The sequence below is a fragment of the Aspergillus costaricaensis genome, assembly GCF_003184835.1.
Source record: "Aspergillus costaricaensis CBS 115574 unplaced genomic scaffold BO79scaffold_32, whole genome shotgun sequence".
In the NCBI taxonomy this organism is placed as follows: Eukaryota; Fungi; Ascomycota; class Eurotiomycetes; order Eurotiales; family Aspergillaceae; genus Aspergillus; species Aspergillus costaricensis.
The window spans coordinates 349,625-362,540 of record NW_020291832.1 but is presented as its reverse complement, the minus strand read 5'-3'; the positions used below and the strand labels follow the sequence as shown (position 1 = coordinate 362,540).

The 12,916-nt window shown below is 48.4% G+C and overlaps 4 protein-coding genes across 4 annotated transcripts; 1 reads left to right on the top strand and 3 right to left on the bottom strand.

Moving 5' to 3' along the window:
- Positions 1 to 2,179: 2,179 nt before the first annotated feature.
- BO79DRAFT_273578 (uncharacterized protein) lies at positions 2,180 to 2,912 on the bottom strand (the record flags this gene model as incomplete). Its single annotated transcript, XM_025687519.1, has 2 exons — positions 2,180 to 2,525; positions 2,692 to 2,912. 2 exons carry the CDS (start codon positions 2,910 to 2,912, stop codon positions 2,336 to 2,338), a joined length of 411 nt encoding a protein of 136 aa, XP_025536265.1. The 3' UTR covers positions 2,180 to 2,335.
- A 2,777-nt stretch (positions 2,913 to 5,689) lies between these two features.
- On the bottom strand, positions 5,690 to 7,722 carry BO79DRAFT_201226 (FAD-dependent oxidoreductase). Its single transcript, XM_025681553.1, has 6 exons — positions 7,154 to 7,722; positions 6,604 to 7,070; positions 6,480 to 6,540; positions 6,224 to 6,419; positions 6,086 to 6,164; positions 5,690 to 6,013 (listed from the first exon to the last, which is right to left on the bottom strand). The coding sequence occupies exons 1-6, from the start codon at positions 7,574 to 7,576 to the stop codon at positions 5,857 to 5,859; spliced, it is 1,383 nt and encodes a 460-aa protein (XP_025536264.1). The 5' UTR covers positions 7,577 to 7,722; the 3' UTR covers positions 5,690 to 5,856.
- An 880-nt stretch (positions 7,723 to 8,602) lies between these two features.
- On the bottom strand, positions 8,603 to 11,178 carry BO79DRAFT_210903 (chaperonin-containing T-complex subunit CCT5). Its single transcript, XM_025682910.1, has 11 exons — positions 11,028 to 11,178; positions 10,947 to 10,964; positions 10,834 to 10,882; positions 10,657 to 10,750; positions 10,521 to 10,604; positions 10,169 to 10,458; positions 9,466 to 10,114; positions 9,266 to 9,403; positions 9,029 to 9,209; positions 8,883 to 8,971; positions 8,603 to 8,818 (listed from the first exon to the last, which is right to left on the bottom strand). The coding sequence occupies exons 1-11, from the start codon at positions 11,035 to 11,037 to the stop codon at positions 8,774 to 8,776; spliced, it is 1,647 nt and encodes a 548-aa protein (XP_025536263.1). The 5' UTR covers positions 11,038 to 11,178; the 3' UTR covers positions 8,603 to 8,773.
- A 173-nt stretch (positions 11,179 to 11,351) lies between these two features.
- On the top strand, positions 11,352 to 12,912 carry BO79DRAFT_201221 (chromo domain-containing protein). Its single transcript, XM_025681552.1, has 7 exons — positions 11,352 to 11,484; positions 11,553 to 11,685; positions 11,737 to 11,779; positions 11,852 to 11,931; positions 11,989 to 12,373; positions 12,424 to 12,449; positions 12,507 to 12,912. Exons 1-7 carry the CDS (start codon positions 11,478 to 11,480, stop codon positions 12,523 to 12,525), a joined length of 693 nt encoding a protein of 230 aa, XP_025536262.1. The 5' UTR covers positions 11,352 to 11,477; the 3' UTR covers positions 12,526 to 12,912.
- The last annotated feature ends 4 nt before the right edge of the window (positions 12,913 to 12,916 follow it).

Here is a 12,916-nt window from a genome sequence, read left to right as displayed (position 1 = left end):
GACTGAAGAATGAGCAGTAACAACAGTAGTAGTCCTATTGGGCTGGAACACGGGGCCGGGACCTGGACTTGGACTTGGACCTCCTTTCCTTTTACTATTTCCATCTACCAGCCATCCATCGAAAAATTCCTCCCTTCTATCTCTCTCCTACCTAGCCACGTAAGCTATCCATCTATTCCTCATCTATCTGTCTTGAGAGCTCTTCCCCAATACTGCAAGGAAACCAACTGTGTATTCACCTACCTACCTACCTACTTGCCACCTCCTCTTCCATTCTCTCAAATCTGCAGCAATGAAAGGGCACGTTCACGGAATTACCCCGGATTGATCAACCTCCCCCCACCGAGGCGAAAACGAGGAACACAGTGTAACTGAAGTTGTGTGTGTGCTACAAAACAATACAGCTCAATACCTGAGTAGCTTACTATGTGCGATATTTAGGCATGATCCATGCATACATATGTTTGCCTTGGATTGATAGCAAGATAACAGTAACCTACGCCTTATCTATATTTACTACTACTAAGTACTCCGTACATAAATCACGCAAAGTTCTTTTCATTGACCGTAAGTAAAGTAGATTGGCCAGCGGGTTGTCTCTTTGGGTATGCCTTTGTCTTGCTGAAGAATAATAGTCAATTAGTTGGTTATTTAGTGGTAGTGGTTTATTCCTTGATTCAGGGACGGACGGACGTAATTCAAGTATGTATGTTTTGAAAGACAATAAATAATAGTAGATCATTAGTTATGTAAGTATGTATGTATGGACTTACATATTTTTCGATAATGTATTACTATACTATACTTAGGTGCTTGAATATACCCGCGCCTTTTATTTTCTATCGCTATACGAGTGGCTATGGCTTTAGATAGCCAAGTAGAAAAGTAAGTATTGTATTAGAAAAGTATGCTATGCTATCTCCGAAGAAGAATCAGAACCAGGATGAGGCAATAAGCCGAGCAGTAGAACAATCGTCATCGCATCTGCATGTCCCGGTATTTGGGTCAACAGGCATGTTCACAGATACCTTGTCCGGTTAGGATCGACCCCCACCCACCGCCGATTTGGACGTAAAACAACAACAACAACAACCAAATACTTACGGTAAGTGGCAGTGTGTTGCACCACCACACACCCACACCCCCCGCCACTCATGTAAGTACCCATCTAGGTACATATGTACATAACATACATGAACAGGTGTAGGGTCTAGAGTACTATCATGCAGAACTGTAAGTACGGAGTCCGTTGAGAAATCATCAGTTGCATGTGCAGTAAGTGACTAACTACTAGTTGTCTAGATGAGATTAGTTTTTCCGTTGTGCAACGTTTGCAGAATCCCGAGACCTGGTTCTAGGAAAAACAAATGAGGGGGAAAAGACTAAAACAGAAAAAAAGCAAATGGGGGTATTATAATTAGTAAGTTATTCCTTAATCGGGGTTGATGAGTGAGAGAGAGAGAGAGAAAAAATTCCTCGTGTCAGATGACAGGGCTGTATACTTCTTCCTTGCCTGATTTAGGGCGCTTTTGTTACACGTTGGCTGATACCGCCGTTGATGTGGGTTAATAGCTATCATAGTAACTGGTCCGGTCGCTGCAGGGTACAGGTGGGAGTCATCATTACGCATGGGCGTGTGTTGAATTGCTATGGTCGATCTATTATTCTAGGCCCTGTGGAGGTGAGACTCGTCTGTTTTTTGTTGAAAGTATGACTCTGTCTATATGCCGTGTCGTTCTGCTATAGATAGCTGTTGTTCGTGGATGATGAATGCGGCCAGTTGGCGGGCTGGGCCCATGGGGTTCAATAACTGGATCAGGGGTTTCCGGGGTTAGCAGTCCTTCCCCGCAATAGGCTGAGAGTTCGGATTAGGAACATCTAGTAGACTTGTCACATTGCTACTTGGGCGTGCTCTCATAACCGTCATCATCTGCCGATTGGGTATGGTCGGATAGCACACTCATAACAGAGAGTTCATGGGGCGGCCAAGTAAGTGTTGGTTAATAGCTGGAACCTTTCATGGCGATAAGCTGAAACAAAGACAAACTCGAGTTAGTGTAGCACGAAGAAGACATTGGTTCAAGTTTAGGCAGATCAGGCACCGATTCCGGCTGTCGCATGACCTTGCGATATAAGGTATCCCCGAAAGAGTCGGTAGAGTTAGGTTGACAGCCGCCATGTCCCATCCATGTGACTTGCACCTCGGATATGTTTCTCAGCTAATCGGCAGTTGCTGTGGGCTTCGTTTCATGTCAAAGGGGGTTACAAAGGCTATTGGCTTAGATCTAAGTGCTTTCAAATTAGAGCGAGATAAATTAGCCCGGGTTGGCTATCTCTATTGGTCCGGTATATAAGGTGTCGAGGGTGAACGGGCTAATCGGATCGCATAGCCAGGGGTGAGAGGTGTATATCTGGCGGTGCAGATGTGCCAATCAAAAAGGCCCCAGATGGTCTGGATCGGAGTTTGATGGTATAAATCGATATCCTCGTGAATGTTGAGATGTATGTCTTCACATGGCTGGTACCTGACTTAATGTAGTACTTTTGTGAGGTACCAAGAAATAGAGTGCATGGAAAAAGACAGAAAAACAGACCGACGGAAATTGTGTGAAATACTGTAAATACCCCAATTACGAGTTTCAACATAGTACAGTAAGGCTACAGAGAGACCAAAGAAAGAAAGGCACATACCAGAGGTGAGCATCATCAGATGCTAGGATCACCTCCTGCAGTCGTGTGATGCTGAAATTGCCCAAGTCCGAAGTAGCGGTATAGAAATAATGGGCGCCCAAGATATCGCTGTTAATATTGAAGCAGCGACAGGTGATTGCTTGACAGTGTTGTTGTAAGGCATCTCCTTGCAAACACGCCACGGCTTCTCGTTTGACGCCCTGATCGTCAGTTGCTGTCATGAGAAAAGGGGGAAGGATTATGCTCGGGTCCCACGAGACAGAATCATGGTGGACTTTGGCGCGAACGGAGGCCGGCCACGTCGATGCTCGCAGCCATGTGATGGCGGGTGGTAACCGCTGCGCATTGTCTCCTGGCGCTGCGTCGACTTTCTTTTTTCGGGACGTCGCCGCTTTAACCGAGGCCGGTTATTCATTCCTCTACACAATCGTGCATCTTTGACTTCGCTTCAGGGCTGTGCGCTTCCATCGGACATATCCTTGTCCGGGATCAGCATCATTCTAAGGAAGGTACTGTCTAGATACTTAGCAGTTTTCTGGTCACCTGCTGGGTAATCACCGAGGCTGTTACCATACACAAGCTACTAAGACAGTGTTCTGTTCATAGCACAAAGACGTCCTACGCTAGCCTTATTGCAGCTGATTCCAGATATGTTTGTTTCCCTTCGAGATGCCGTACCGCCAGAATACTCTCTTGTATGCACCATATCACATGATAAACAGCGGTGACAGATCGTAGATCGAAGTACCTTCCGAATGGAATCTTAGCCTTCCTACCTAGCTCTCGATATGCAAGATGCCACCCTGGCCGCGATCGAATAGGATTTCCATATCGAGTCCATGGAAGCCTGCAGTACCTGCAAAGTGAACTCATAAACTGCAAACGGCCCATGTCTGAGCAATAGTTCGGAAGGAAAGGTGAGTCAACAGCGGCCATGGATCATCCTCTAGAAGCGACATTATACTGACACTAACGATACTGATGCTGATTCAGTAAAGCCATGACTAGAAGTCATTGAGACAATAACCTCCGGACAGATCAAATGCTTCTGCATCTTCCTCTGGCCAGCCATAGGCGCAAGGGTGCTCCTTGCTCTAACATACAGCCTCTTCAAAATGATCGGATGAGGCGGCTTGAGGCACCAGACGAGTGTAACCCCATCGACATCCCATATACTTCTATCGAAAGGCAATTGGAAGTTTCGGCGCTTCCGTTCCCGCACACCGAATAGTATTGATGACTGAAAGTCATGGGACATCTGACAGAAATTCATATTCATTGATCGGGACTCTTTATCGAAGGATGGTTACTACAGACTGGCTTTAATGATTGGGATTCGAGAATCCCTTGCGGATACGCTCGACGTTTCTCATACAAAGCATGCCGGTCTACCAAGGCTTGGACGACCAAATCATACGAGATGCGTTACCTGCAGATGCAAGCCGCGGTTGCACATCAGTTCGTACGGTTTATTGCCCAGCCAAGTCCTCATGACTATGCTATGTCATGACCTTGAGAAAAAGTGTTTTGATCTTGGTTATATGAGCGATAACATGGCATCTGTATTTCCAACAACGACAGTATTGTCACGAGGACCGTTCAGAATGTGCAACCGATTGCCAGTGACAGTTCCCAAATTTACGGCAACTTGATCGGTGAATATACTCCTTCCTGGTTCCATGCCGTCGTCGAACTAGGCAGGATGAGATGTAGCTGGCTGCTCCGTTGTCCAATGTTGAAAAGATTGACACCAAGATTTTGCGATTACTGCATGCCTCCTGCCGAGTAATCAACTATGGCGGAGGTTGCTCATCGACGAGGCCCGATATACACAAGCGATAGAGGCTTAAGCAGTAGTGAGGGCGGATGTGGTGGACTAGAACCAGAAAAAATCCTTCGTTCCTTCGACAATGATGTCGTCTCAAGCAGCCTTGCGAATAGACGATGGACCCCTGTCGGGCGGCTATTCCTAAGCTCGTATGAGCAGAGCTTTCTACCGTTGTGCAGGGATCTCGAGGATTTTCCACGATAGCGACTCGATATTATTGGAGGGACCGGCTTCTGAACAAGGACCCCGGGAAGAAGCGCAGAAGCTGGCTTGTCCGGTAAAACATCAGCTGCATCGTGACGGCTGAATAGACGCGATCGACCGAGTCTAGAAGTCGGATTTGCTTCTTCTTGCGACGCATAGCTACGTTGCTATTTACGGGAGAGTTTCACTGCTGGTCATCTGAGCAAATGCATATTGCATCGGGCTTACCACGCCTGTGCGCTATCGATCATATCCTCCGCGACGGGTTGTGAGTGGATGTTGATGTGCAATGCCGTCTGTTCTTTTCTGAGTCGTCGACTAATGACAAAAAGTAGTCGCCCGGCCAATTGATGGTCGCGCTCCCCTCTCAGTCTAGACGAGGCAGCCGATTAACAATTGCATTATCGCCCGCTGATCAGACGACCGTCACCAGATCACTCTCACCCTCCTTCGTGGAAATCATTTCCACCCATTCTTATTGCCCCTATCAGATCGCATGGATAGCTCCAATTCATATGTTGTTTATAAAATGGTCTGATAAGGCTCAATCGACCAATGTTTTTGTCATCTTCTGGCCTTTTGCCGATCGTACTTTTATCACTCAATCACCGACTAACCCCATGCTGAGCTGTCAGCCCATTGTTCCTCTCCTTTTCCCGTCTCCACATCCCGCTGATCCATTTCTCCGTGTCTGAGCACACACAGCGCACATGGCCCTCTTCGCCCGAAATCGACCCTATCAACTTCACAGGTCATTTGGTTAGCAACCACGGAGCGCCATCACAGTCTTCGCCGAATCGGAACTCTGCACATTGTGAGGGGTTCGGCCAGTAGGATGGTATACTATGCATGGAATCTTTCATAACAGAACGAAAACAAAACTTCAATACTTCCAGGATCGGGCACATGGTCTGTCAATGCGGTGATGTGAAAGTCGCATTCGAGAAGGCCCCAAAAGGTTGCCCCGTACGTGTCACACTAACCCATAGTAGATAAATGCTATCAGCTGCTCAAGTACAATCTCAGATCATGATCACGCTAGATACAATACAACGCCAAAAGAAAGAACTCCTCCACCGGCGCGAAACTAATGCTGCGCCCCCCAAAACACACTAGCACGCCGCATGCTGTACTCAAATCCGAGGCTGAAATGAGCTAGTCTCTTGCTCCCCGACAACTACCCCGTTTCCTAGCTTCAAGCCGACTGGTAGCCCTCTGATGAACTTGTCTGTGTGCGGCAGCCCCCTTCGCACGGCGACAACTTCCTCGATGTCTCTGTGCATGTCATATCTGGTTTGATCGTCAGAGTCTGGACGTAGACAATGGCGCAAGAACAAAATCAGATGGGCCAAAAAAACTTACGCATTCATCTCCTCAATGGTCAGTTTCTTCTTCTCATCCTCAACCTTATAGGTGGCGGTGTCGGTATTGCTAGAGAAACCTGGATAGAGTAGTTAGGACCAGTATCTTCGCTACTTTAGCATCGTGGATCTCGCTTACCAATGCGCTCGTTGATATTATATGCTGCCTTCGCCGAAGCTGACTGAACCTTGGTGGCCCGGGGCAATCGGATTTCCTGGTAGATCGACAGCGCATCGGCGACATCGCCCTTGAAGTGCGCCCTGCTGAAGATAATCCCCAGGGCTGCAGCGTCTTCAATTGCCATGCAGGCACCCTGGCTCTGATGGGGCATCATCTGCAATGGGATGCGTTAATCAATACTGTCTATTGTTCAAATCCGTAGGTCAAAACATACCGGGTGCCCTGCGTCACCGAGAAGGCAAACCATGTTGCGGGAGATATATGGGTATGGTTGGCTGCCCACCGTTAGCGCAAACAACTTCCAAGCGACTGTGAGAGTGTATTAGTTGGGTACTCACTGCACCCAGAGACGCCATGGTCTGATTTCCTTGCCAATTGCCAGGTGCGAGAAGACCTGGCGATCGAGATGAGGATAAGGCGCGAGAAGTTCCTCGACGGGACGGTCTTCGCCACCCCAGGTCTGGCTTGCATAGTCTCCCATCTCGCGAGGGAAGAAACAATAGTACGACAGCAAGCGACCACCGTTACAAGGCGAGAGCACGATCTTATCCCATTTGCCTTCCTGGCCACCCCAGTACTCAAGCGCACTGTTCTTCGAGTAATCGACCAGACCCAGCCGAACAGCCTCCTCCGTCGTTACATTAGTATGCAGACAGCTGGAGGCTGCAGGCTTTCTTTCAGGATGAATACCAATAATACCACGGACAACCGAGCCGATTCCATCAGCACCAACGATCAAGTCATGCTGGGCAGTCTCCCCGTTGGCAAAGGTGATCACTCCGGAATTCAGATCAATATCTTTGCACTGTATAGTTCTCAACATTAGCATGCCAGCGATATAATCGGACCTTGCTCCAGAGAGCAAAAATAGCGTATGTCGCGACGAACCTGAAAATTGACCTTCAGCTTCGCAGGCGTTCCCTGGCCCTCCTCCTGCATAGCACAGTCCTTCAACATCGCATGCATGTATTGCCGATGGAACATGTTATAGACATAACCCCAACGCTTCTCATAGTCCCCCAAATCATACACACTAACAGGCTCTCCAGTCTTCCAGTCGCGGTTGATCAACTTGCGCAGAATAACCGGATCACCCTTAGCAACATCGACTCCCCATTCGTGCAACCAGCGAGTGCCATTCGCCGCGCACGAAATCGACGCTCCAACCTCACCCGCGAAATCATGACGCTCATAGATAGTCACATCATGACCTGCTCGACGGAGCGAGATGGCCGCAGCCATACCACCAATACCACCACCAACGATACCGACGCTCAGGCGGCGCCACGATGCTTCATCGTTTGATCCCATATTGATAGTAGTAGTAGTAGTAGTAGTAGTAGTAGACCGAAGTTATATATAGAAAGATGGGAAGTTTGAAGTAAGTAGTGGCAAGCAATATATATATGTAATCAAGGATATACTGATAACAAAGAAACTGAAGTTGAAGAATGAACAATCCAACACGATGTGACGTGGACGAACGCAGCTATTTAAACTCTCGTGATCTGAATAACCAATATGCAATACACTTTGACTCTCAAAGTTACCATTCTTTTCCTTATCTTGATTGAAGGCTTCCATCGGTTGGCACAGGCGGGCGGCTGGCTGGTTGGGGTGGCGGGCCGCGCACCTTCACTATGGGTGCAGGTGCATTATCCGCCTCGGGCGGATATGTTCCCTTCCTTTTTCCCACTTCCGCTCCGGGTTGTCTCTCTTGGCTAGATAACTACCTGTGATTAAGTGGATTAGATTAATCGGGGAAGACATATCTGATGTCTTGTGTTCGTTAATTGTGAGGTCTGATAAGGGAGTGATTATCGTATACGAAGTTGCGGTATCTTCCGACCTCGGGAGGCGGGGGAGGTGAGGGTAGGGGGGTTTGATGCTGAGAGTGACGGTTATAGTAGTCCATGTATGATTCACGAGTATGGAGGGAGTGGGTTTTGAGATACGGTGACTTCATAGTTCCATATAGTATAGAAGCTGAGCGCGTGATATTTGTCTGTCGGGTAAATTCCAACTACAATGCTAACTACATAGTAAGTAACTAATAGTATTATAAAGCCTAGTTAAGTGAAACTACTTATTAGTATTTTGTTACTTGGATAAGGACTACTAGAAGATGGTATTTTCAAAGTAGAGTTGAGATGTCCAGGATACTTTTATTCTATGATAAATGTCACTACAATCACAACTACTACTTTCGTCCACTCACTTCTATTTCAGCCTCATTTAGTAGCTAACCCATCATTCTTTGGTCCTTTGTTCTGTTTCTTAGGGCTTTGCTATCTCCTTCTCCTACATCTACTCCGGAACTGGTTGAATGTCATTTCTGTCATTTCACTGATTCTATGTAACTGCTATGTTTATCGTCCATAGCACCACCGAGACTGATTGATTACCTGCAAGAACTATATGTAGTATCATCGATTCCGCATGACTGCAACGCCAGTGTTTGTGTCACTTTTAGCCATCGAAACAAAAAAACCTGTATACAGAAGAAATCTAGAATTCCTGGTCCTCGTCGCCCGCAATGATGACGTTGTTGATCTGTTTCAGTTCGAGTTAGCTGCGTTTCCAGGACAAATAGGAGAAGACTGGTTGGACGACTCACCTTAAGGACCATACGGCAGAGCTGAGTAGCAAGCAACAGCTGCTGTTTCTTTCCGATCAGGGGATCAATGGCGAAGTGCTCTCTCATGTCTATAGATGGCTAATTAGCAAAAATGCCAGGGGTTTCAAGGAATGCCTTATACGAACCGTTGTTGCCGGTCATCATGCAGTCCACACCAAGGCGGGTGTTGTTCTCCTTGACCTGGCGAGACTTGATCGAAGCCAGGGTCTCAATGGGGCTGAGACCCGAGTTCTCAGCAAGTGCCATCGGGATGGCGTCCAAGGCGTCAGCGAAGGCACGCATGGCGTATTGTTCAATTCCGGGACTCTGTTGACATGATATTAGCATGTAATTAGACGCATATTCTAAGGACATCGACATACCTTGACAGCGGCATCCTCAACAGCGATGGAGCAAGCAATCTCAGCAGCACCACCACCGTAGACAACACGGTTGTCACGGACCAAGTTACGCACGACGCAGAGAGCATCGTGGAGCGAACGCTTGGCCTCATCAATGATCTAAGAGAGGGTCAGCATCCTGCACATGTCCCCTGATATCTCCTCGATATCTTCGAACTTACCATCTTGTTGCTTCCACGAACGAACACCGTCACAGCACGGCTGTTGGCGCAATCCTCAATGACGAGCATCTTCTCCCGAGTGGTACCGAAGGTCATCTCACGAACACGGCCTGCGGTTCCGAGTTTCTCCGAGCTCAGATCCTCGAAACGAGGAACGATACGACCGTTGGTCGCGATGGCAATCAGTTCGATCTCAGGGCCGCCGACCCAGCGAACGGCGGGGAGCTTGTTCTGGAGCAGAAGGTGGTTGGCCTCATCGTCGAAACCCCACTGGCAGATGACCAGGTTGGCGCCAGAGTCCTTCAGCTTCTGGATCATCTCTGTGAACTTCTCCCGCTCATACTCTTGCAACTTCTTGAACTCCTCAACCGACGTGATGTCGAGCTTGTGCTTGGTCTTGGGCTTCGGGGGCTCAAACGGGCAGGTCAGGATAGCCAATTTGGCATCCCGAACCTCGTCGGGCATCTGGGGGTGGGAGAAATCTTTGTCGACAATGACACCCTTCACGAGGAGGGAGTCCTCGAGGGCACCTCCAACCTTGCCGTCAACCTTGATCAGCTCGAAATCGACATCCTTGCGCTCGAGGTCGGCCACGGAGAGAACTGCATCGATAGCGATATTCGCAAACTGGTCGTGAGACTTGGAAACACTGTACAAGGGTCAGCATGCAGGGCCCAAGGGGCAAACGGAGAAATCCTCGTACATCTTGCTACCCAGACTGGTCTTGGCAACCTTGAGCAGGTTCGAAGTGTCCTCCTTGGTGAAGGGGATCACATCACTGATCTTGTCGAGTTCCGCAATGGCGATTTCGCAAGCCTGGTCGTAACCGTCTGCGATCCGAATAGGGTGGATGCCCTTGTCGATGAGTTCGGCCGCCTGTTCCAGCATAGCCGCAGCCAACACAACGACACCTGTCGTTCCATCACCGATTTCCTCATCTTGAGACTTCGACAGCTCAACAAGAAGCTTGGCGACGTTGTTCGTGATTTCCATCTTTCCAGCATCAACAGGTCAGATATATTCTCGAGTGTAGCGGCTGATGGTAAAGGACAAACCTGGCCGAGAATAGTGGCACCATCGTTCGTAACGGTAATATCTCCATCAGGGGAGATCAGAATCTTGTCGAGACCACGGGGACCCTATAAATCCATTAAATACTGCTTATTCTGCCAATCCGGTGACGGTCCGTACCAGGGAGGTCTTGACGATGCTGGCGACCGTCTTAGCGGCAACAATGTGTGACTTCACCGCATCCGTGCCATGCTGTCTCTTCTTCTTTCCTTGACTGTATTGTAGAACCGGATTAGCCACCTGCCCTGAAAGAAACCGTCCATTTGGTGTTGATATGAGTCGAAGATCGGAACGTACTCCCTAACGACGATGAATGGCCGACCCTGTTCATCCTTCATTACAGAAGCTGATGTAATGGTCAGCAACAGATATCAAAACCGAAGCAAGTCCGGAGCAACGAAAGGTCCCACCTTGAGAAAGATCAAGCTCTGCGAAAGAGGCCAAAGAACGTTAGTATAGTTGATGCCGAGTGAGGGGTATCTGCAACATACGCATCGCCATTTTGACGGTCTGCCACTTGGCAGAAATCCCACTTCAGAGAGTCGGAAAATAAAAGCCGGCAAGGGGGTCAATGATAGGAGTCAACGGATCGAGTAGACTCCCAGGACAGTTGATCGGAGCGATGGGGGGAAGGCAGAGGACCGGACGGCGGAGGGACTTGGAGGCACACTTGCAATTCGAAATTCTGGAGATGTCCAAAGCGGGCTAGTGAGCTGCTTTCTATATCGGGTATAGCGTGATTTTCCCACCGCGCGCCCGCGCGACTCGGCATTTCATCTGCGTCCAAAGCAACTTCACCATCAGCTACACTAATTGTCGCCTCATCGCTAATGTTTATTTCTTTGTCATTCACTCTGTGATCCTATTGATCCGTGGGCTAATCTCTCGCGAAATCCGCCAAGTTGTTTTCCCGACTTCTCAGCTTTGCTTCCTTCAGGACAATGCCCCGTAAGTAGCCGCAAACTGATGCATCTATGCTACCTTCGAGATCGACCGTCAAACTAACCATACTACAGCGCCGCTTCCTGACATTTCCGATGAAGAGTCGTCGAGTGGCGAGTCGATTCCCTTTAACGATGCTCGGTCAACAAAGAATGCCTCTAAGGATGACGATGAGGACGAGGACGAGGATGAGGAAGAAGAGGATGTGTAAGCTTGCGCGCGTGCGACCTTGTCGCAAGCAGGGATTGACATGAACAGATACGCTGTTGAAAAGATTATGAATCATGAATGGGCCAAGAAGGTGCGCGATTTTCTTTATATACACCTGTTCAATTGACACCGAGAGGACATGCTTTGGCTAATGATTTGGTAGGGCGACCTCCTTTTACAAGTCAAGTGGCAGGGCTACGATGACCCCGCTGACATGACATGGGAGCCAGAAGAGAATCTATTGTATGCTACTGGACGTCGCTCACTACAGCTTCAGCGATACTGATGGATCGTTTACAGAGAAGGCGCGAAGGATATAGTCGAGGAGTACTTTCGAGTCCTGGGAGGCCGTCCTGAAAAGCCACAACCGCAGACAAAGAAGCGCAAGTCGATGGGAAGACCTCCGAAGTCCGCCCCCGAGAAAACCCCCGAGCCCAAGAGACGCCGCAAGTCACGGGCTGAAACAACAACAGAGTCACCAGAAAAAGAGCAGGCCGATGAAGGTGAAAGCGACGACACATCCACGTGGGTTCCCTCATCTCGCAATTGGGAGAAAGAGGTCGACACCGTGGAAACAATCATACGGCAACCGGGAACGTCAAATCTGCTTGCGTTTATCAGCTGGAAGAATGGTAGAAAATCAAAGGTCAACATAGAGATGTGCTACGACAAGTGCCCGAAGAAGGTGAGTTATCTGGGATCCGTGGTTCTTTGTCGGCGCTAACTTGCAGGAAGATGCTTCAATTCTATGAATCACATCTGTAAGACATCCTCATTCATTGCCTTGTAATATGAGCATATGCTAAACTCTTTATTAGGGTCTTTAAGGAGGGCTGAACAATCCATTCGTTGAGGTTCGGGTTCTTTATCTATCATCGTCAAATTTACGACAGGCGCAATTGCAAAGTAGTCCTGAAGGAGCAAGCATATAGGGTGTTTTTGAAGTTTCAACTACTGGTTCAAGATAACCTAAGTGTAAGACAATGGCCTGGGCTAGTCTCGACATGGACCCCCATAGAGTTTTCCAGCTTGAAGAGAACCAACACCGGCATACAACGGAACTGGGCCAGCTGCACCAGGTCTTCGCGAACTCATTCGCACTACTGCTCTTTGGGTATCATGTGATTTCCGGATTTTTGTCTTTGTGTCTCTTTTGAGCGTTTCAGGATCCATGTACATTATTATTTATTAGTTCGCAGTTCCGGAATATTGAAATTGCGGCAGTCCT

Bases quoted from the DNA above. Each gene is read 5' to 3' on its own strand.
- BO79DRAFT_201226 (XM_025681553.1), bottom strand. From the start codon at position 7,576: ATGGGATCAAACGATGAAGCATCGTGGCGCCGCCTGAGCGTCGGTATC. The intron at 6,541-6,603 runs GTGAGTACCCAA...AACGGTGGGCAG, and splicing joins CCATGGCGTCTCTGGGTGCA to CCAACCATACCCATATATCT. The intron at 6,014-6,085 runs GTAAGTTTTTTT...CGATCAAACCAG, and splicing joins ACCATTGAGGAGATGAATGC to ATATGACATGCACAGAGACA.
- BO79DRAFT_210903 (XM_025682910.1), bottom strand. The intron at 10,605-10,656 runs GTACGGACCGTC...ATGGATTTATAG, and splicing joins GCATCGTCAAGACCTCCCTG to GGTCCCCGTGGTCTCGACAA. The intron at 10,459-10,520 runs GTTTGTCCTTTA...GATGCTGGAAAG, and splicing joins GTGCCACTATTCTCGGCCAG to ATGGAAATCACGAACAACGT.
- BO79DRAFT_201221 (XM_025681552.1), top strand. The intron at 11,686-11,736 runs GTAAGCTTGCGC...TGACATGAACAG, and splicing joins GATGAGGAAGAAGAGGATGT to ATACGCTGTTGAAAAGATTA. The intron at 11,932-11,988 runs GTATGCTACTGG...GATCGTTTACAG, and splicing joins GAGCCAGAAGAGAATCTATT to AGAAGGCGCGAAGGATATAG.